The sequence below is a fragment of the Somniosus microcephalus genome, chromosome 14 (genome assembly GCF_052327205.1).
Source record: "Somniosus microcephalus isolate GS21.2 chromosome 14, FLI_Smic_1.0, whole genome shotgun sequence".
Classification (NCBI taxonomy): domain Eukaryota; kingdom Metazoa; phylum Chordata; class Chondrichthyes; order Squaliformes; family Somniosidae; genus Somniosus; species Somniosus microcephalus.
Genome location: NC_141000.1, coordinates 20821190 through 20844121, shown reverse-complemented (window position 1 = coordinate 20844121; position 22932 = coordinate 20821190). Strand labels below are relative to the sequence as shown.

The 22932-nt window shown below is 46.7% G+C and overlaps 1 protein-coding gene across 3 annotated transcripts in view; it reads right to left on the bottom strand.

The window, feature by feature from the left end:
* The window catches only part of reps2 (RALBP1 associated Eps domain containing 2), a 324931-nt gene that overhangs the window by 57060 nt on the left and 244939 nt on the right, over nt 1-22932 (bottom strand). For all 3 annotated transcript variants that reach the window (XM_086006315.1, XM_086006317.1, XM_086006316.1), the window contains exons 12-13: nt 11912-11960; nt 9935-10071 (exon numbers count right to left, since the gene is read on the bottom strand). In XM_086006315.1, coding sequence (XP_085862441.1) covers nt 9935-10071; nt 11912-11960 — 186 coding nt within the window. The remainder of the gene's footprint in view (nt 1-9934; nt 10072-11911; nt 11961-22932) is intronic.

Below are 22932 nucleotides of genomic sequence, written 5' to 3'. Positions count from 1 at the left end.
GGGCAGGGAAGTGGAGTTGAGGCCAAGATCAGATCAGCCATGATCTTATTGAATGGCGGAGCAGGCTCGAGGGGCCGAATGACCTACTCCTGCTCCTACGTCTTATGTTCTTATGACAGTGTGTTTACTGTATTATGTGTCAGAGAGAATAGCTATTAAAATGTGAAAGCATTGTACAAGGGATACACAATTTTTAAATAAAGCATGTGGTAACAATTTTGACATGATTATAACTTCAGATTTCTCTCTGCCAACATTTTCAAACATAGGTGAATGCCAACTGTATTATTTTTGAAAAACATTCACAAACATCAAAGGATAAATTAAAATGGCATATCAATAGGATTGTTCCTAAGCTTGATCTAAAAATGTGGCTCAGAATATTCCCTGATGGCTTAGTGAATAAAAATATCACCCAGTGTGTCCCCTAGGCAATACACACTAAAGGTCCCAGGTTTGATTCCCAGTCTGTGTTGAATTAACAGATTAGGCAGTAGCTAGGTTACTACATTTGGTCTCAACTGCGTTTAGGATCTCTGCTCCAGATTGCTATCCAGTGTGCACATGGATGGCAAGTGATGACTAATCAAGTAGCCTGTGGTCCCTTACAGCCAAGGCTTGCAGAAGAATGGCCACTTGAGTATGGTGCCAGAGGACTGCTGCCCGTCTGCCACTGCCCGTGGAACTGTAGCCCAGCAAGATACAATACTTTAGGAAAAAAGAGGGGGAAAATTGGAGAGGAAAAAAAGCAAAGCCCAGATGGCCAAGTGCAGATTCCCAAGAAATTCAAAAATCAGTTCAGCCAATTCTGGCTTTAAACACTTTCACGGGTTTGAAGATCTGATAGTTCCAACTAGTGTTTCAGATATCTAATCAATGAGGCAAATCTGATTTTGGGGAGAAACATCTAAATTCACCCGAAGATTACAAGATAGTTTGGATGAAGACTACACTTCGACTCACTGGATCTCAACCTTGCAGAATACTAATCTTCTAGTCTTTCCATTTCAGCATTACATAGGATATACGGCACAGAAACAGGCCATTCGGCCCAACCAGCCCATGCCAGTATTTATGCTCCACTCGAGCCTCCTCCTGTCTTTCCTCATCTAACTCCATCAGCATAACCCTTTATTTCCTTCTCCCTCATGTGCTTGTCCAGCCTCCCTTTAAATGCCTCTATACTATTCACTTCAACCACTCCCTGTGGTAGCGAGTTCCACATTCTCACCACTCTCTGGGTAAAGAAGTTTCTTCTGAATTCCCTATTGGATTTCTTGGTGACTATCTTATATTGATGGCCTCTAGTTTTGCTCCTCCCCATAAGTGGAAACACTCTCTATCCACTCTAGCAACATTTTTCATAATTTTAAAGACCTCTATAAGGTCACCCCTCCGCCTTCTTTTTTCAGGAGGAAAAAAAAGAGACCCAGCCTGTTCATCCTTTCCTGATATGTATACCCTCGCATTTCTGGTATCATCCTTGTAAATCTTCTCTGCACCCTCTCCAGTGCCTCTATATCCTTTTTATAATATGGCGACCAGAATAGTACGCAGTACTCCAAGTGTGGTCTCACCAAGGTTCGATACGGGTTTAGCATAACTTCCCTACTTTTCAATTCTATCCCCCTAGAAATAAACCCTAGTGCTTGGTTTGCTTTTTTTATGGCCTTGCTAACCTGTGTCACAACTTTTAGTGATTTGTGTATTTGTACTCCTAGATCCCTTTGTTCCTCTACCCCACCCAGACTCGCACCCTCCAAGTGATAAGTGACCTCCCTATTCTTCCTACCAAAATATAATACCTCACATTTATCTGTGTTGAACTTCATTTGCCAATTATATGCCCATTCTGCAAGTTTATTAATGTCCTCCTGTAACTCATTGCAGTCCTTCTTAATATTGACTATCCCCCCTAATTTGGTGTCACCCGCAAATTTAGAAATTGTGTTTTGGATTCCAAAGTCTAAATCGTTAATGTAAATTGTGAACAACCGTGGTCCCAGCACTGATCCTTGTGGAACACCACTACCCACCCTCTGCCACTGTGAATAGCTACCCTTTACTCCCACTCTCTGCTTTCTGTCCTGAAGCCAGCTAGCAATCCATTCTGCTACTTGTCCCGACTCTGCATTCTCTTACTTTGTTCATCAGTCTATTATGGGGTACCTTATCGAAGGCCTTTTGAAAATGCAGATAAATTACATCTACTGCATTACCCTTGTCTACTCTCTCTGTTACCTCTTCAAAAAATTCAACAAGGTTGGTCAAGCAAGACTTTCCCTTTTGAAATCTATGTTAGCTATTCATTATTATATTTTTGGTTCCTAGATGTTCTTCTATTTTCTCCTTTAGTATGGATTCCATTATTTTTCCTACCACCGATGTTAAGATGACTGGTCTATAATTCCCTGGACATGTTCTATCCCCCTTCTTAAAAAGCGGTATTACATTAGCTATCCGCCAGTCCTCTGGCACGACACCTTTTCCTAACGAATTATTAAATATGCGTAGTAATGCCTCTGCTATCTCTTCTAGATTCTTTTAAAAAGCGTGGATGCAATCCATCCGGACCAGGGGTTTTATCCTCTTTGAGTTTGGTTAGTTTATTTAAAATATCCCCTTCTTTAAATTTTTTTTAAAATGCCCTTATCTCATTGCTAATCCTATCATCCAATGTCATGTCCACCTGCTCTATCTCCCTAGTAAATATTGAAGCAAAATAATTATTTAATATTTCTGCCATTTCTCTATTATCTGTGGTATTATTCTGACTATCCCTTAATGGCCCTATTCCCTTGCAAACCTTTGTTTTTTTTAAATTGATGTGCCTATAATATATTTTACTATTTTGTTTTATGTTCCTTGATCATTTAATTTCATAGTTCCTCTTTGCCTCCCTAATTGTTTTTTTGACTTCTCTCCTAATCTTTTCGTATTCTCTCTTATCATGCGCTCCTCTGATGTCTATGTACTCAATGTATGCCTCTTTCCTCACCCTCAATTGTTTCCTTATGGCTTTATTATTCATCCATGGAGTCTCATTATTGTTTAAATTGTTCTTTCCTTTTAGCAGAATATATTTTTCCTGCACTCCGTTGAACACCATTTTAAATGTTTCCCATTGCTGTTCTACATTGTTGTTTACCAATATTGTTACCCATTCCCCACAACCGCCGCCCCCCCAACCGAGCCTCCCCAAGTTCTATTCTCAGCCCCATAAAATCAGCTTTTCTTCAATCTATTAACCTTTCTTGTCATACTTATGTCCTTCTCAATTATCATCTTAAAGCGTATTATATTATGGTCACTATTGCCTATATGTTCCCCTACCATTGCTTCTCATCTGCTCTGGTTCATTCCCCACTACTAGATCCAATAGCGAATCCATCCTTCTGTTTTTTTTATTCACTTATGGGATCTGGGCGTCGCTGGCAAGGCCAGCATTTATTGCCCATCCCTAGTTGCCCTCAAGAAGGTGGTGGTGAGCCGCCTTCTTGAACCGCTGCAGTCCGTGTGGTGAAGGCACTCCCACAGTGCTGTTAGGGAGGGAGTTCCAGGATTTTGACCCAGCAACGACGAAGGATAGGCGATATACTTCTAAGTCAGGATGGGGTGTGACTTGGAGGTGGTGACGTTCCCATGCGCCTGCTGCCCTTGTCCTTCTAGGTGGAAGAGGTCGCGGGTTTGGGAGGTGCTGCCAAAGAAGCCTTGGCGAGTTGCTGCAGTGCATCTTGTAGCTGGTACACACTGCAGCCACGGTACACCGGTGGTGGAGGGAGTGAATGTTTAAGGTGGTGGATGGGGTGCCAATCAAGCGGGCTGCTTTGTCCTGGATGGTGTCGAGCTTCGAGTGTTGTTGGAGCTGCATTCATCCAGGCAAGTGGAGAGTATTCCATCACACTCCTTACTTGTGCCTTGTAGATGGTGGAAAGGCTTTGGGGAGTCAGGAGGTGGGACACTCGCCACAGAATACTTAGCCTCTGACCTGCTCTTGTTGCCACAGTATTTATGTGGCTGGTCCAGTTAAGTTTCTGGTCAATGGTGACCCCCAGGGTGTTGATGGTGGGGGATTTGGCGATGATAACGCCACTGAATGTCAAGGAGGTGGTTAGACTCTCGCTTGTTGGAGATAGTCATTGCCTGGCACTTCTGTGGCGCGAATGTTACCTGCCACTTATCAGTCCAAGCCTGAACGTCATCCAGGTCTTGTTGCATATGGGCATGGACTGCCTGCTGAAAGAGAGAGATATCCAGCCTCATCCCACTTTCCAGCTCTTGGTCCACAGCCTTGTAGTTTTCGGCACCTCAAGGGCATATCCAAGTACTTTTAAATGTGATGAGGGTTTCTGTCTCTACCATTCTTTCAGGCAGTGAGTTCCAGACCCCCACCACCCTCTGGGTGAAAAAAGTTCTCCTCAACTCCCCGCTAAGCCTCTGACCAATTACTTTAAATGTATGTCCACTGGTTATTGACCTCAATGCTAGGGGAAATAGGTCCTTCCTATCCACTCCATCAAGAGTTTCCACTTTGGGCGTAATCGGCGATCCTAGTGCAAATTGCGTTAGTTTTGTGAAGCGAATGTTTTGCTCAAGCTTCCGCTCAAACTCATTTGCATATTGCCGAACATAAAATCTTCCATGAACCAACGCAATCGGGCAACATTTTAGAACGTAATTTAAAAAAAATAAAAAATTTTGCATTAAAAAATATTCCTCAATATATTTGAGTGGTAACCTGGTGCAGTTTTATTAGTATAGCGGAAAATGGTTTATTACAAAAAATAAGCATTTTTTAAATCAAAATATCTAGTCCACCACCTATAAGTAACCCAATTTTAAATAACTGAAAATGACTTCAAATGTACAGAACTATTTAATAGTCACATTGGTGTACAGTAGTTAGTTTCGTAGAAATTTTTTTAAAAAAAGTTAAGCTTTTAAAAGGTGCCTATTCGTGCTCGTGCCTAAAAACAGCTTAATTTTAAGAGCCTCTTCGAAAGCCTGCAAACGGACGCAATTAGCGGAAACTCGCCAGTGATTAATTCGATCTGGGGCCGTGGCCAGTTTTGTGGGCGGGGCCAGCTTCCAGCGCGATGTTTTTTAAACCAGCGCAAAAGATTCTCGAGTTGCGCCGAACATAATTTGTGCTTGAAATTCCTCGATCTTTTGTGCTGGTTTGGCCAATTTTGGAAATAGCAGTTCAACCTAGCAGAAACTCCAGGCCAAGATGGGAGTACAGCCAAAAGGATCTAGTGCATCTGCCCAGAGCAGACTGACTTTACTAACTGAGCCATCAGCTGAGCTACAGGTATATCTTTTATGAACATCAAGTTATATTAAAATCGAATACAATTGGAAAATAAATAACAGAGGACAGATGCCTCACAAATCTCATCTTGGTGGCTGTTGGGGACTTTAAAGACTTTCAACAACACAAGAACATAAGAAATAGGAGCAGGAGTAGGCCATTCGGCCCTTTGAGCCTGCTCCGCCATTCAATGAGATCATGGCTGATCTTCTGCCTCAACTCCATTCACCGGCCCTATCGCCATATCCCTTGATGCCTTTACTAGTCAGAAATCTATCGACTTCTGTTTTGAATATACCCAATGACTGAGCCTCCACAGCCCTCTGGGGTAGAGAATTCCAAAGATTCACCACCCTCTGAAGAAATGTCTTCTCATCTCAGTCCTGAATGGCCGACCCTTTATCCTGAGGCTGTGGCCACTGGTTCTAGACTCCCCAGCCAAGGGAAACATTCTCCCAGCATCCACCCTATCAAGCCCTGTAATAATTTTGTATGCTTCAATGAGATCCCCTCTCATTCTTCTGAATTCAAGAGAATATAGGCCTAGTTTACTCAATTCCCGCCATCCCAGGAATCAATCTTGTGAACTTTCGTTGCACTCCCTCTATGGCAAGTATATCCTTCCTTAGGTAAGGAGACCAAAATTGTACACAGTACTCCAGTTGTGGTCTCACCAAGGCCCTACATAATTGGAGTAAGACTTCTTTACTCCTGTACTCAAATCCTCCTGTAATGAAGGCCAGCATACCATTTGCCTTCCTAATGGCTTGCTGCACCTGCACATTCACTTTCAGTGACTCATGTACAAGGACACCCAGGTCCCTTTGAGCAACTGCATTCCCCAATCTTTCACCATTTAGGAAATACTCTGCCTTTCTGTTTATTCTACCAAAGTGGATAACTTCACATTTATCCACTTCATATTCCATCTGCCATGTTCTCGCCCACTCACTGAGCCTGTCGAGATCCCCTTGAAGCCTCTTCGCAACGGACACTGCCACTTAGCTTTGTGTCATCAGCAAATTTGGAAATGTTACATTTAGTCCCCTCATCCAAATCATTGATATAGATTGTGAATAGCTGGGGCCCAAGCACCGATCCTTGCAGTACCCCACTAGTCACAGCCTGCCATCCTGAAAAAGACCCGTTTATCCCTACTCTTTGTTTTCTGTCTGTTAACCAATTCTCAATCCATGCTAGTATATTACCCCCAATTCCACATGCCCTAATTTTGTTCACCAACCTTGTGTGTGGGGCCTTATCGAAGGCCTTCTGAAAATCCAAATACACGACCTCTATCGGTTCCCCTTTGTCTACTCCACTAGTTACATCCTCAAAGAACTCCAATACATTTGTTAAACAGGATTTCCCTTTCATAAGCCCATGCTGACTCTGCCCAATCTTACTATTAGTTTCTAAGTGCCCAGTTATTGCACCCTTTATAATAGATTCCAGCATTTTCCCAACTACTGATGTGAGGCTAACAGGTCTGTAGTTCCCCGTTTTCTCTCTCCCCCCTTTCTTAAATAGCGGGGTTACATTTGCCACATTCCAATCTGCAGGAACCATTCCAGAATCTATAGAATTTTGGAAGATGACAACCAATGCGTCCACTATCCCAATGGCCACTTCTTTCAAAACCCTAGGATGTAGGTCATCCGGTCCTTGGGATTTATCGACTTTTAGTCCCATTAATTTTGCTAGTACTGTTTTTTTACTAATAATAATTTCTTTAAGTTCCTCAGTCTCACCACACCCTTGGTTTTCTCTTATTTCTGGGAGGTTTTTTGTGTCTTCCTCCGTGAAGACAGAAACAAAGTATTTATTTAACTTCTCTGCCATTTCCTCGTTCCCCATTATAAATTCTCCTGTCTCTGACTGTAAAGGACCTACATTTACCTTCACCAGTCTTTTCCTTTTCACATACCTATAGAAGCTTTTACAATCCGTTTTTATATTTTTCACTAGTTTGTCCTCATATTCCAAATTGTATTTATATAGTGCCTTTAACATAGTAAAGCGTTCCAAGGCGCTTCACAGGAGTATTATAAGACAAAAAATTTGACACCGAGCCACATAAGAAGAAATTAGGTCAGGTGACCAAAAGCTTGGTCAAAGATTTAGATTTTAAGGAGCATGTTAAAGGAGGAAAGAGAGAGAGAGAGAGAGGGAGCGAGGGAGCGAGAGGCAGAAAGGTTTAGGCAGGGAATTCCAGCGCTTAGGACCTAGGCAACAGAAGGCACGGCCACCAATGATTGAGCGATTGTAATCAGGGATGCTCAAGAGGGCAGAATTAGAGGAGCGCAGATATCTCGGGGAGGGTTGTGGGGACTGGAGGAGATTACAGAGATAGGGATGGCTGAGGCCATGGAGCGATCTGAAAACAAGAATGAGAATTTTGAAATCGAGGCGTTGCTTAACCGGGAGCCAATGTAGGTCAGCGAGCACAGGGGTGGTAGGTGAACGGGACTTGGTGCGAGTTGTGACATGGGCAGCAGAGCTTTGGATGACCTTAAGTTTACTTAGGGTAGAATGTGGGAGACCAGCCAGGAGTGCATTGGAATAGTCAAGCCTCGAAGTAACAAAGGCATGGATGACGGTTTCAGCAGCGGATGAGCTGAGGCAAGGGCGGAGATGAGCAATGTTGCGGAGGTGGAAATAGGCGGTCTTAGTTATGCCGTGGATATGTGGCCAGAAGCTCATTTCAGGGTCAAATATGACACCAAGGTTGCGAACAGTGGTTCAGCCTCAGACAAATGTTAGGGAGAGGGATGGAGTCAGTGGTTAGGGAAAGGAATTTGTGACGGGGACCGAAAACAACGGTTCAGTCTTCCCAATATCTAATTAGAGAAAATTTTTGCTCATCCCGGACAAGCAGTCTGACAATTTAGAGACCGTGGAGGGGTCGAGAGAAGAGGTAGTGAGGTAGAGCTGGGTGTCGTCAGCATACATGTAGAAACTGACGCTGTGCTTTCGGATGATGTCGTCAAGGGGCAGCATGTAGATGAGAAATAGGAGGGGGCAAAGGATAGATCCTTGGGGGACACCAGAGGTAACGATGCGGGAGCGGGAAGAGAAGCCATTGCAGGTGATTCTCTAGCTACAATTAGATAGATAAGAATGGAACCAGGCAAGTGCAGTCCCACCCAGCTGGACGACGGTGAAGAGGCGTTGGAGAAGGATGGTGTGGTCAACCATGTCAAAGGCTGCAGACAAGTCAAGAAGGACGAGAAGGGATAGTTTACCTTTGTCACAGTCACAAAGGATGTCATTTGTGACTTTGATGAGAGCAGTTTCGGTACTGTGGCGGGGCGGAAACCTGATTGGAGGGATTCAAACACGGAGTTGCAGGAAAGATGGGCACGGATTTGCGAGGCAACAACACGTTCAAGGACTTGAGAGGAAAGGGAGGTTGGAGATGCGGTGGTAGTTTGCAAGGACGGAGGGGTCAAGGGTTGGTTTTTTGAGAGGGGTGATGATGACAGATTTGAGGGAGAGGGGAACAGTACCTGAGGAGAGAGAACCATTAACAATGCCAGCTAACATGGGAGCCAGAAAAGGAAGTTGGGTGGTCAGCAGTTTGGTGGGAATAGGGTTGAGGGAGGAGGAAGTGGGTCTCATGGACAAGATGAGCGCAGAGAGGTCATGAGGGGAGATCGGAGAGAAACTGAATAAAGATCTGAGTTCAGGGCTAGGGCAGGGGGGAACCTTCGAGGAAGTTTGGCCCAGTGGGCTAGGGGAAGGAAGTGAAGTGCCAGAGGCAGCTGAATGGCTGATAATCTTAGAAACAAACAAGTCCATGAGCTCCTCACACTTGTTGTCGGAGATGAGGGTGGAGGAGACAGGGGAGAGGGGTTTAAGAAGACGATTAGCAGTGGAGAATAGAAGCTGGGGTTTATCTTTGCATTCCAGAATGATTCTGGAATAGTGAGCAATTTTGGCAGATGAGAGCAGGACCCGATAATGCTTTATGTGGTCCGGCCAGATCTGGCGGTGAATGGCTAAACCAGTTGGCCACCATATCCGTTCAAGTCTGCATCCCTTGGACTTAAGGGAGCGAAGATGAGGGCCGTACCAGGGGGAATGGCCAGGGTGAGAGAGAGTAACTGTTTTAATAGGGACTAGGGCATCAAAGGTGGTGGTGAGGGTGTGATTGAGCAGATCGGTAGCTGCAGAAATGTCGTGGCGAATGGAGGGCCAAAGGCTGGACAGTTGGGATTTCGTAAGTGCAGTTGTAAGAGAGTTGGGAGAGGTTTTTTCCGGGGGTGGACACAGAAGTAGGGTTTTCGGGAGGGGGGTGGGGAGGAGCGATACGAGGAAGTGGTCAGAGATGGCCTTATCTCAATTGATATATTAATGTTGGATCCAAAGGACTTAATTCCAGGCAGAAAGCACTAGATTCCATTGAAAATGATGTGCAGTAATTTTTATGATAAATGTTAAATGCACAGTTGGACAAAATTATAGCTACTTCATGGAAGATGTACTGCAACATCCTTTTCTCCTCTCTCAATAATGGATGGGGCCATTTTTTAAAAATATAAAACTGAGCAAGTGGAGAAAAAAGTACAGCAACTTCCACAGGAAAGCCCGCTCTTCACGTACTGTGGTAGGATCACTTACCTTGATTACCTTGCTGGAAAAGTTTATTAAGGTCCAGAGAAGATGCTCTGGAGTGAGTCTTTGGAAGTCTCGGTGGCGGTGTGGGAGGCACTTCCCCTTTCTTAATAGCATCTTCAGCAGAGGTACTGGAATACGACCTGTAATGGGAAAAGGTGTGCATTTTAACAAGGACCAGCAGTGTGACAGAGTTGTCCACACAAATGGCCAATAGTCATCTCATTGCTATTTGTGGGAGCTTGCTGTGCGCAAATTGGCTGTCGTGTTTCCTACGTCACAACAGTGACTATACTTAAAGTATTTCATTGGCTTTAAAGCACTTTGGGACGTCCTGAGGTCATGAAAGGCACTATGGAAATGAGAGTCTTTCTTTTTTGTAAAGGGCTCTATACACAGAGGATATGGCCAGTCTTGAAGCAACCTTCACACTTCAACAAGTGAAGCTAATCGGACAAAGTCATATGTCAGTTATGGTCAACTTCCTGAGTGGAAATCCATTAGATTATGCAGCGAAGGGACACACTTTATACCACATTATGGGGTAGAAATTTGTCTTTGGCCAACTAAATATTGGGAAGACTGAAGCCGTTGTCTTTAGTCCCCGCCACCAACTCTGTTCCCTAGCCACCAACTCCAGCCCTCTCCCTGGCAACTGTCTGAGGCGGAACCAGACTGTTCGCAACCTTGGTGTCATATTTGACTCCGAGATGAGCTTCCGGCCACTTTTCCGCGCCATCACTAAGACTGCCGACTTCCACCTCCGTAACATTGTCCGACTCCGCCCCTGCCTCAGCTCATCTGCTGCTGAAACCCTCATCCATGCCTTTGGCATCTCCAGATTTGACTATTCCAACACACTCCTGGCCAGCCTCCCATGTTCTACCCTCTGTAAACTTGAGGTCATTCAAAACTTGGCGGCCCGTGTCCTAACTCACACCAAGTCCCGTTCACCCATCTCTCCTGTGCCCGCTGATCTACATTGGCTCCCGGTTAAACAACGCCTCGATTTTAAAATGCTCATTCTTGTTTTCATATCTCTCCATGGCCTCGCCCCTCCCTATAGCTGTAATCTCTTCCAGCCCCACAACCCCGCCCCGAGATCTCTGCGCTCCACCAGTTCTGGTCTCTTGAGCATCCCTGATTTTAATCGCTCAACCATTAGCAGCCGTGCCTTCAGCTGGCATGGCCCTAAGCTCTGGAATTCCCTCCCTAAACCTCTCTGCCTCGCTACCTCTCCTCCTTTAAGATGCTCCTTAAAACCTCCGTCTTTGACCAAGCATTTAGTCATCTGCTCTAATATCCCATGTGGCTCGGTGTCAAATGTTGTCTGATTACGCTCCTGTGACGCACCTGGAGATGTTTTACTACATTAAAGACACTATATAAATGCAAAGTTTTTGTTGTTGTTGCATGTAACAAGTAATCTCTTATCTGCCACTTGTCATATTTAGTTCCACTGACTTCAATAGAACTGAATATCAAGTGAGGCGTACAAAAGGCGGCCAATGTGATGCCACTCATTTGGCACTACCGCCCAGGGCAGATTTCTACCCCTTAAAGTGTCAAAATTGGAAAAATGTGTATAGCAAAAACATAGATGTTTAAACTGTCATCGCCAATCTCTGAACAGGCTTTAATGAGGAGCAAAAAAAAAACCCAACTAGAATTAATAGTGGTGCAGGCAGAAGCTACCCACTGTGTCAGGGTTTTGTCTGATAAACAAGTCTCATTCCAAGTACTACTTTACACAGCTAGCCTTTCAACCAATTTGCAAAGCTCACTTAACTAGGCTATTACATTTGTTCAGCTTCCACTGGGACCCAGCCAAGGTTGATAAATGTGCTTGAGATAATAGTAAATCAGATAATCTTAATGCACGGGGTATTTCAGTACACTCTAAAGTACAGAGAGCATTTTATATGCACAATTATTTTAATAAACATTAGATATTTAGAAAGCTATTTAGGGCACATAAATTACCTGGGTCTGGTTTTCCTTCTCTGGCTGCAATCCAGTTCTTGACAACCTTCTAAAACAGGAAGTCACACATTAAAGCCGAACACTCTTGGGTAAGAAGTAATATGAAAAAACCCCCAATTTTAAATGATTATAAATCAAGGTTCAGAATGATGAATTTTATCAATATATGTACAGTTAGCAAGGAAGATCTAGATTTTCCTGTGGTTAAAGCAATGGTTTTAACCACTGCTTGCCCAATTGCCAGCTGCTCTCTCTCTCGCTCTCTCTCTTTTCTCTGGCAAAGTCTTACCACACAGCCTGTTGGCAGAGTAGGATTTGGAAAAAGAAAGATGGAATGGCAAAACTATCACCCAGGCCTGATTGTTATGGTTTTCAGAATCAGTACGGATAAGGAAAAGAGCTAGTCCTCATTACCAAACTTGTAACCTGTGTATAAAAAAAATGGACCATTATAATGGACAGGCTGGTCCAATGCAAGACTCCAGCAGTCTATTTACAAAGCATTCCAGAGCAGAATTTTAAATCCAAAAATATTTTTTTCAGTCAGTCAGTTTGCCCACTATTGTCAGAATTCCTGTTCAGCCTTTGAATAGCATCAATGCCACGATCAAAATATTTAAACTATATGGACTTATCACTGTTCATGCAAATGAAGAGTCCAGTAAATAAATGTGGGAAATGAATGCGCTTCTCTGTTCACACATAGTTAATGTTGTTTTTTTTGCCAAGTACAGGGTCATTGAAGGAGTTGTCAATAATTCTCAGAACACAGACTAGTTATTCCAAACATCTGGTGCATATATTGGTTCCAAAAAAAACCCTCAACAAATAAGGGTTACTACAAACTCTGCCAACAACTTTATTGACTAGTTTCCGTAAACTGTCATCACCATTTAAAAGCAGTCATATTTCTGGTTGATAAAAATCCCCAATGTCGGTAATTAAACAGCAATTAAATGCCCTGTATCACCACCTCAGTAAATTAGTCATTAGCACAAGACATTGAGCCAAAATTCCAGTAGCCAACCAACATGTTACACTTCTATTTCATATCATTGTAATTCTACAAGAAAAAGAGTCCAGAAACCAGAAGTTTCATTTGGGTTCATTGCACCTGTGCTCTCTCCTCCTGGAGTTACATACTCCAGTCACATTTCCATGTAAAGTTATGCTAAACCTGTATCGAACCTTGGTTAGACCACACTTGGGAGTACTGCGTACAATTCTGGTCACCATATTATAAAAAGGAGATAGAGGCACTGGAGAGGGTGCAGAGAAGATTTACAAAGATGATGCCAGTAATGCGAGGGTATACCCATCAGGAAAGGATGAACAGGCTGGGTCTCTTTTCTCTTGAAAAGAGAAGGCTGAGGGGTGACCTAATAGAGGTCTTTAAATTCATGAAAGGTTTTGATAGAGCAGATAGAGAGAGATTGTTTCCACTTGTGGGGAAGAGCAAAACTAGAGGCCATCAATATAAGATAGTCACCAAGAAATCAAATAGGGAATTCTGAAGAAACTTCTTTACCCAGAGAGTGGTGAGAATGTGTAACTCGCTACCACAGGGAGTGGTTGAAGCGAATAGTATAGATGCATTTAAAGGGCGGTTAAATAAACATATGAGGGAGAAGGGAATAGAGGGTTATGCTGATAGATTTAGAGAGGAATGATGGGAGGAGGCTCGAGTGGAGCATAAACACCGGCATGGACTGGATGGGCCGAATGGCCTGTTTCTGTGCCGTATATCCTATGTAATGTTCTTTCCTCATATTTTTTATATTCTTCCTTTGCAAATACATACCCAATTCCATTTTAAATGTTATAAACTTGTGGCAAAACATTCCGGCCTAGAAATTCAGTTCGGACGCTATTGCGGTGCTAAAGTCGGGCGCTCGGCAAATTTAGCGGCCGCCGGAAAGTGCAGGCGAGCTCGCCGAAATTCAGTAGATTTGGCCAACTTTTTGGCCGAGCGCTGCAAAAGGCGTTGGAACCCTGTGTTCAGGCGCTAATCCGGCGATGCAGCCTGATAACGCCGATTCCGGGCGCAGCGCAGGTGCGATCATGTGGTGAGTGTCAGCAGACACCCTGACGCCGGCCAGCTCTTAAAGGGGGAAGGGTCAACTTTGACTGCAGCCACGCCCTGCATGCTGTAGCCCTGCAACTAGGCCTCAGGACTGGTTGTGTACCAAATCAACGCCTGGAGGTCATGGAGAGGGCCCGTGAAAGAGCCCAGCGGTTCTCTGAGCATGCGCTGGGTGTGCTCCTTCATGGGGTACGCAAGAGAAGACGGGTCGTGTGCCCGGCTAGTGGCAGGAAGGCTCCCAGGAGCCAGTTCAGGGAGGCGTGGACCAAAATTGCCCGGAGGGTCTCCTCCAACTCCGATGTTCCCAGGAGTGCGGACCAGTGCCGCAAGAAATACAATGACCTATGTCGGCTGGTCAAGGCGAGTACCCTTTCCAGTGTCCCCCTCATCCTTGCATGTGCACCTCCCATTAGGGCCAAAGGGACATCCAAGGTCTAATGCCCAGCCCTGCTGCCGCTGCAATGGCACTTGCATGTTAATCAATAGCTCTTTCTGCACTTATCACACTGTGCAAGCTATTCCACCATGGGAGGCCTCACACACAGCAACAGGGCACCACACTGTGCAAGCTATTCCACCATGGGAGGCCTCACACACAGCAACAGGGCACCACACTGTGCAAGCTATTCCACCATGGGAGGCCTCACACACAGCAACAGGGCACCACACTGTGCAAGCTATTCCACCATGGGAGGCCTCACACACAGCAACAGGGCACCACACTGTGCAAGCTATTCCACCATGGGAGGCCTCGCACACAACAACGGGGCACCACACTGTACTTAGACGCCCTCCTTTCTCTTGCAGGCCAAGCTGGCGAGGAACGCCAGGAGCCTGCGTGTCACTGGTGGAGGCCCTCGCGATTACCAGGAGCTAACGGTTCTGGAAGAGAGGGTGGCCCGACTGCTGCGTCACCCGGTGATTGGGCCTGTGGCGCTCGGCGACGCCGACCCTATACTGGAGCCCACTGGTAAGGACAGGACCGGGTGCACCTCTCTCCTTGCCCTCGCGCATCAGATCTACATCCTTCCCCACTGGCCGAAAAATGCGCATAATGCACCAGTGCGGCCTCCCTCGCTGTCGGCCTGTCCTCACTCTAAAGCTACACTTGTGCCTTCCTGCTTTCAGCTGGTGAGGAGGAGGTGCTCCCTGGAGCCCAGACAGCCAGGCCCTCGGAGGAGGAGGACGTCGAGGAGCAGCAGGAAGGCGCCACCTCGGGGGAACCCTCCTCCGCTCCAGGAGATGGCAATGAAGGGGAGACGTCTGGCGTGCCGGAGAGCCAGGGGGAGGCGGGGAAGGGGAGCCCCGAACCTGGTCCCAGTGGCATGGACGCACGCGGCAAGGCTCCGGCGGCACACCAGCCTTCTGCCCAGGGGGGGGGGGGGGGGGGGGAGGCGGTGGAGGGGAGGGCAGAACCTGGTCCCAGTGGCGTGGCCGCACGCGGCAAGGCTCCGGCGGCACGCCAGCCTTCTGGCCAGAGGGTGGAGGCGCCCTCCAGTCTGGACTCGGACGTCGCCCAGGAGGTGCGCCTCCTGGACGAGATGTCGGCGGCGTCGGAACGTCGAAATCATGGAGGTGGTGGCACAGATGCCTCACGCCATCGAAAGCCTCGCACAAAGTGTGGTGGCTTTCGGCCAATCCCAGGCCAGGGGCCTAGAGCAATTCGCAGCAGCGCACGCCAGGGGGGTGGAGCTCCTTGTGGCAGCGCATGAGAGGGGGGTGCAACAACTCGAGGCAGCGCAGCACGCCAGTCACCAGCTGAGGGGTGCTGTGCAGACAATGGCACTGCAGATGCGGGCACATGCCGGCGCAGTTGGGGCACTGACTTCTGCCACCCTCGCACTGGCGCGGAGGCGTCGCCAGGCCAGCCGCCGCCCTGCTGCCGCACACCGGTCTGGCGACCAACAGTTTGGCGCGCTTGCTCCCCGGCCAGGCCGCCCGAGTGCACGTGTGTCTGGCGACCAGCGCGCGCCTGGCATCACCCACCTTGTCCCCATTGGTGCAGGCGAGCCTGCCACTCCCCCAGCCAGGGTGCAAGGAGCTGCTGCAGGCAGTGAAGAGGGCCACCCACAGCTGCAGCAGGCACCAGCCGGCCCCTCCCGGGCCCGCCCTCGTGTAGGCCGACCCCCAAGGGCATCTGGCGAGACGCCTTGTCGCCCTGAAGATCCTTCCCCCAGCCTCGCCACAGCCTCACGGCCCAGCTTGAGGCGCAGCAGGACGGGCCGGGGCAAAAGACGGCTGTCGACAGACTCGCCCTCTCGCCACACCGAATAGAGTGTGTTGAGCGAGGGTTTGGGTGATGCGGGGGCTTCTGTTCTGGGGGGCCTTATGTGGTTTGGTTTTATGGGGGTGTTTGTGTTGTGGGGGGGGCTTGTTTTTGTTAGGCCAGTGAGGAAGGCCATTTGGATGGTGATGTTTTGTTAGTCCTCCCCAGGTTTTGGGAGTGACAGAAGTTTGTGACTGTTTTTTGGGGGTCTTCTCTGTTTTGCTCTTCCATGTGGGAAGGGCCCTGAGTTTTTGAAATAAAGATGTTTATTTATTCACCATGTGCAGGTGTCATGTTTCAAGTGGTTGTTGGGTTAACCGGCTGAGGGCTTGCGGAGCGGCTGCGTTCAGTGGCCCAGGCCATTCCCTGACAGGGGGCCTAGAAGTGTCGAGCAATAAGCCCCCGGCGGACGGCCCTTGGACCTTGTCGCTCCCTCCTGGCCTGGTGCTCCTCCTCCTCAGGGTCCTCCTGCTCGTCCTCCTGAGGTGGTGGGGCAATGTCAGGTGGCAGTGCCTGAGTCCTGCGGATAGCCAGGTTGTGGAGCATGCAGCACACCACGACGAACTGGGAGACTCTATCCGGCGAATACTGAAGAGACCCGCCCGAACGATCCAGGCAACGGAACCGTTGCTTGAGGACGCCTATCGTTTGCTCTATTAGGTTCCTTGTGGCTTGATGGCTTTCGTTGTATGCCAGCTCCGCTGGGGTCCTGGGCGCGCGGAGCGGGGTCATGAGCCATCTGCACAAAGGGTAGCCCTTGTCCCCGATAAGCCATCCCCTTGGTGGAGGCTGTGCCTGGAACGTCAGCCACAGTAGTCTGGCGCAGGATAAAGGCATCGTGGCTGCTTCCTGGGAAGCGGGCATTGACAGCTAGGATGCGCTGCCTGTGGTCACACACCAGCTGCACATTTAGGGAATGGTAGCCCTTCCGGTTGCGGTATTGCTCGGCATTGTGGATAGGTGCCCGCATAGCCACATGCGTGCAGTCAATGGCGCCCTGCACCATGGGGAAGCCCGCGATCCTGGCAAATCCGACTGCACGCTGCTCCTGCTTGTGTTGGGTCATGGGGAAGGAGATGAATTGGTGCCTCCTCGCGAAAAGTGCTTCGGTGACCTGTCGGATGCAGCGATGCGTGGCGAACTGGGAGATGTTCGCAATGTCCCCAGCAGCGGCTTGGAAGGAGCCGCTTGCATAAAAGCTGAGAGCCACCGTGACCTTCACTTCCACCGAGAGAGACGCCCTGGACATGAGCTGTGGCTGCAAATCTGCATGAAGCAGCTGGCAGATCTCTCCAACCACCTCCCTTCTGAAGCGCAGCCTCTTAACACAATGTGCCGCAGTCATGGTGAGATATGAGACCTGCTCCCGGTATTGCCTGACTGGGTAAGGCCTACGTTGGCGACGCCTAATGGCCCCTCTGCGTCTAGGCATGCCTGGCCCTCTCTCAAAGCGTCTGCGAGCCCTTCGCACAAAATGTAGCAACTGAGGGTTGGCCCCCCATGCAGCCTCCATTACAAAGTTCCAAACAGCAAAATCACAAGGATGCAAATGTCAAAGCACTGGCTAGAAGCCAAAAATACCTCTCCTATGGTGTCCGAAATCAGTAATCTCTGTGCCTTGCTCTCTGTGCAGAAATCCAAACCAGTCAAGTCATTGCAGCGAAATGGCTGGCTTTTATGGGTGAGTGGATGTGCCCTTTAATTAGCGCTCCCCGAATCCCACAGGGCCTCTGTTGAGTTCCATTTCACAGTTCTTAGCAGCGCCACGCCCACATCGGCCGGGCGCCACTGAATTTCCGGTTTGGGGCGCACAAACGGCGTTGCACGACGGAATGACGTCATAAGATGCGCGCGCAGCTGAGCGGGCGCTAACACTTTGCGCCGGCGCTAAAGCCCAGCTGAATTTCGGCGTAGGCGCAGATCCGGCGGTGCCCGGGCGCTAAGTGGATAGCGCCGGAAATCTGGCGCTAACGGCTGGCGCAAACAGCTGAATTTCTAGGCCTCCATGTTCTAATAATCATCTGTGCGAAAACATTTCTTGACACCCCCCTTTGTTCTTGATAACCCTTGGTCTTAGTCTCCTCGGTACCAATTCACCAAACAGCAGAAACAATCTTTTACTGTTTGACCTTTCAATATAAGATAGTCTCCAAGAAATCCAATAGAGAATTCAGAAGATACTTCTTTACCCAGAGAGTGGTGAGAATGTGGAACTCGCTACCACAGGGAGTGGTTGAAACGAATAGTATAGATGCATTTAAGGGGAGGCTAGATAAGCATATGAGGGAGAAGGGAATAGAGGGTTATGCTGATAGATTTAGATGAGGAAAGACGGGAGGATTTTTGAAATTTTGAAAACCCTACTGTATCCCTCTTAATATCCAGTTCCAGTGGAAAGGGCCCCAATTTTTCAAGTCTTTCATCCAATCATAGAATAGTAACGCACAGGAGGAGGTTATTTTGCCCATTGAGTCCGTGCCGGCTTTCTTCGTAACTATAACCTCTCATTCCCAATATCATTTTCGTGAATCTTTGCTGTACCTTTTCCATGCCTCAACTGTGCTTCCTATAACAGGGTGCCCAGAACTGCCTCAATATTCCAACTGTGGCTTAACCAATGTCTTGTACAAATTCAGCATCACTTCCTTGCTTTTATATTGAATTCCCCTTTGTATCCAACTCAAGCTCATTTGCCTTATGATCTTTCTACTTGCGCTCTCACCCTTAAAGATCTATACATCTGCACGCCTGAGACAGTTCCTCCCCATTTAATGCCTACCATTAAGTAAACTGCCCTTCACTATTCTTTTTCCTAAAATGCACTACTGTACTTCACATTTCTTTGCATTGAACTGCACCTGCCGCCTAATCCTTTGCATTCTTAATCACATAAAAAAAATGCAAGAAGTCACACACCAGGTTATAGTCCAACAGTTTTATTTGAAATCACAAGCTTTCGGAGCACTGCTCCTTCGTCAGGTGAAGTGGAGAGATGCATAAAGACACAGCTTATATAGTCAGAGAATAATGCCAGATGTTTACAGGTAATCTTTCTAACTGCCATTTATCACACCTCGGCAGAGAGATAATCTCAGCGATCAAAGGTGTGACTAACCTGTTTGGACACCATTCACACCTTTGATCGCTGTGATTATCTCTCTGCCGAGGTGTGATAAATGGCAGTTAGAAAGATTACCTGTAATCATCTGGCATTATTCTCTGACTATATAAGCTGTGTCTTTATGCATCTCTCCACTTCACCTGACGAAGAAGCAGCGCTCCGAAAGCTTGTGATTTCAAATAAAACTGTTGGACTATAACCTGGTGTTGTGTGACTTCTTACATTTGTCCACCCCAGTCCAACTCCGGCATCTCCACACCACCACATTCAAAAAAAAATCATTCTTGGGATGTGGGCAATGCTGGTAAGGCTGCCGATCCCTAATTACCCTCGAGAAGGTTGTGATGAGCCGCCTTCTGGAACCACTGCAGTCCACGCAGTGAAGGTGCTCTCACAATGCTGTCAGATAGGAAGTTCCAAGATTTCGACCCAATGACAATGAAGGAACGACAATATATGTCCAAGTCGGGATGGTGTGTGGTGGAGGGTAATTTGGAGGTGGTGGCGTTCCAATGCACCTGATGCCCTTGTCGTTCTAGGTGGTGGAGGTCATGGGTGTAGGAGGTGCTGCCAAAGAAGCCTTAAAGAGCTGCTACAATGCATCCTGTAGGTAGCACATCGGTGGTGGATGTTTAGACTAGTAGATGAGGTGCCGATCAAGCGGACTGCTTTGTTCTGGATGGTGTCAAGTTTCTTGAGTGTTGAAGTCGAGAGCATTCCATCACACTCCTGGACTTGTGCCTTGTAGATGGTGGAGAGGCTTTGGGGAGTCAGGAGGTGATCCACTCGCCGCAGAATACCCTGTCTCTGACCTGTTCTAGTAGCTACGGCATTTGTGTGACTGGTCCAGTTCATTGCCTAACTTTATACATGCTCACACCAGTTCCCACCACATGCCACCATTATTAGGGAATTCTGTAACACCCATGAAGAGCAGATTGCTCACATAATCTTCATCATAGGGGTTGGGAGCTCTCCCGATGACTCAGTTCATTACTGGCAGTGAATTGCCAAGCCATAAGGACGAAGAAGGTCCCAAGTTCAGACCCTAGTCTGTGCTAAGTTAGTTGTCACTAGGCCTCGGGATTGTGAAGGGAAAAAACCAGCTTGTGTACCTCCTGCTGCTTTCTACTGAGCAACTTCTAATGGAAGTGTGTATGTGGATGTCAGGAGGAAGACAGGATTGGCCTCAATTGTGAAGCCTAATGTAATTGAATGTCTGCTGACACTATGTAAGAGAAGGGAGAAAATTGGTAGGAAGAGGAGGGGGAATATGCATGTTAAAAGAATTCCAAGAATATAGGAAACCCAACAGGTAAAAGCATTGTGCTCAAAACTGTACAAAATATTCCAAATGGAGCCTCATTGGTGACAAGTTTACAATAATTCATTTTGACTTATGGTCAAATATTCAGGACATGTTCCAGGACTTGGTTAACTTTCATAACGACAGCTTTGAATTAGCTGCCAACATAAAATGCTCAGTGATTATACCCAAATCGTTCTGTCTGCCAATAGACATTGTGTTGATATGTATTTTCCTCACCTTACGTCACTGAAGGAGCTGATTCATGCTGGGGTAAAGTTCTAAAGGCTCCAGTCGTCCTCCCATACCTCACCCAAGTGGCCATTCTGGATGCGTGAGCGTAGGCAGTACATTTTGACAGTTCTACAGCCAAGCCTGACTCATCATCGGGACACATTTACTTTCCAGCAGGGGCTCACTGGATACTGATCAGAAGCAAGAGTCTTGCTGGATGATTTCCGTCCCCCCCCGCCCCTCCCTGTACTAGCCCAGGGCACCAAAGCCAATGGTAGCATCTGCACTGCCATTTCAGGCAAGATCAACTAGTTTAACACAGATAAGGAATGAAACCTGCTGGTTCATACAGTTCATCTATGCACTGGCTTTTCCTACTGAACCATCAGGGGAGCTCATGCATACACTTTGCTCCATTTTTCATCACCTTACATATATCCACATTACAATCCACCTTCCACTCCGGATCAAGTTTGCTTTTTTCTACTGGATACAGAAATTTCCTGTTGAAATCTCACATTTTTACCTGGTGTGACAGACGAATCTAAAATTTAACTTGATATTGGCTTCTTTTATTCTGTCATAAGTACATAAGGGGCTAAAAATAAGTTCACTCACAGCAGAACGTTCCAACTCATTGTGTTGCAAGTAAGCAATCGGTTTGTCTGAAAACACGTCTGAGGAAGGATTCAAATACAAACATGCTGCTCGATTTCTTTCAAATACAAGTTTGATTTTGAACTTAAAAGACAGTCCACGAGACCCCGGGAACATTAAAAAAAAAACAAGTCTGTCTCGAATATTTGAAAAGGATCTGTCTGAAACCTCCGATGAGAATTTGCGAAGTCTGGTAAGCTTTGGTCAGAGAAAAGGGAAAAAAAGAACTATTACATAATAAACTTAAAGTACAGTTTAGCAGAGAAGTTAGAAATTATTTATTATTTTCTATTATAATGAGGAGTTAGCTAAGCTTAATAACCACTGTAAAAAGGTTACGTAACTGCCACTATTAACTTGTTCTATTCCTGTTTAATACATTTATTTGTCAGTTAAAGCCTATTACAAGGGCTAGTGTAGTATTACTCTCCTAAAGGCAAGGACAATCCCATGACAACATAGGATAGAACGAGAAGCAGAGATATTGTGCAAAAGGAATCTATGTTTGTTTCCTGGGCATGTTATGAATTTTACCTAAATATCAGGGCAAGTGAAAAGACTTACACGGGGACACGGAGCGAGCGCTCACCTACAAGAGTAGCCAGCAAAAGAGTAAAATCAGTAAAAGAAACCCAAAAGATAAAACCTAGCACAGAGCTCAGTATGATCAGCTTAGTTAGAATATGACTAGAAGTACCTGTTGTGTCTGTGTTTCCCAAATGTAGTTATGCTGAATAACTGGACACAGACAACAGAATACTTAAACAGGTCTTTAGTAACTGAGGGTCAGGGCTGAACTGAAATACAATTTGCTCCACAGGGTTTATATACCGGTGTGGTCACCACCGGTACTACAATATACAGGAGCCATCAGAAAGTAGTTCATCACCTTAAGGTAGTCTCTTAAGGTGGTACAGGTTACATACACTACAATTCCTCCCCTTTTAGCTTAACAGTGTACACCCCAATTTAAACATAACATGGATAACATATATACAACTTTTATACAAAACTGTTCAAAGATTCAGTCTCTGAGGAGGCCTCCTGATCCGGGCCGGATAACGCCTTTCAGGGGTCTCTGGTTCTCGTTGCTGGGGTGACTCATCCATTTGATCTCTTATGGATTGAACATCATCATGTACGTTCGAGTCTGAGGTCGATGCTACAGGCTCAATAACTTCTTCAACTGGTGTCTCTGCCGTAGACATGGGGTCGACCCTTGTTCTCGATTCCACAAGTTGGTCAGCATGACGTCGTATTACGTTCTCACCAACGTCTACCGTGTACATCAAGGGCCCTTGTCGGGCACGAATTGTTCCGGATTGCCATTTATCATTCCTATAGTCCCTGGCCA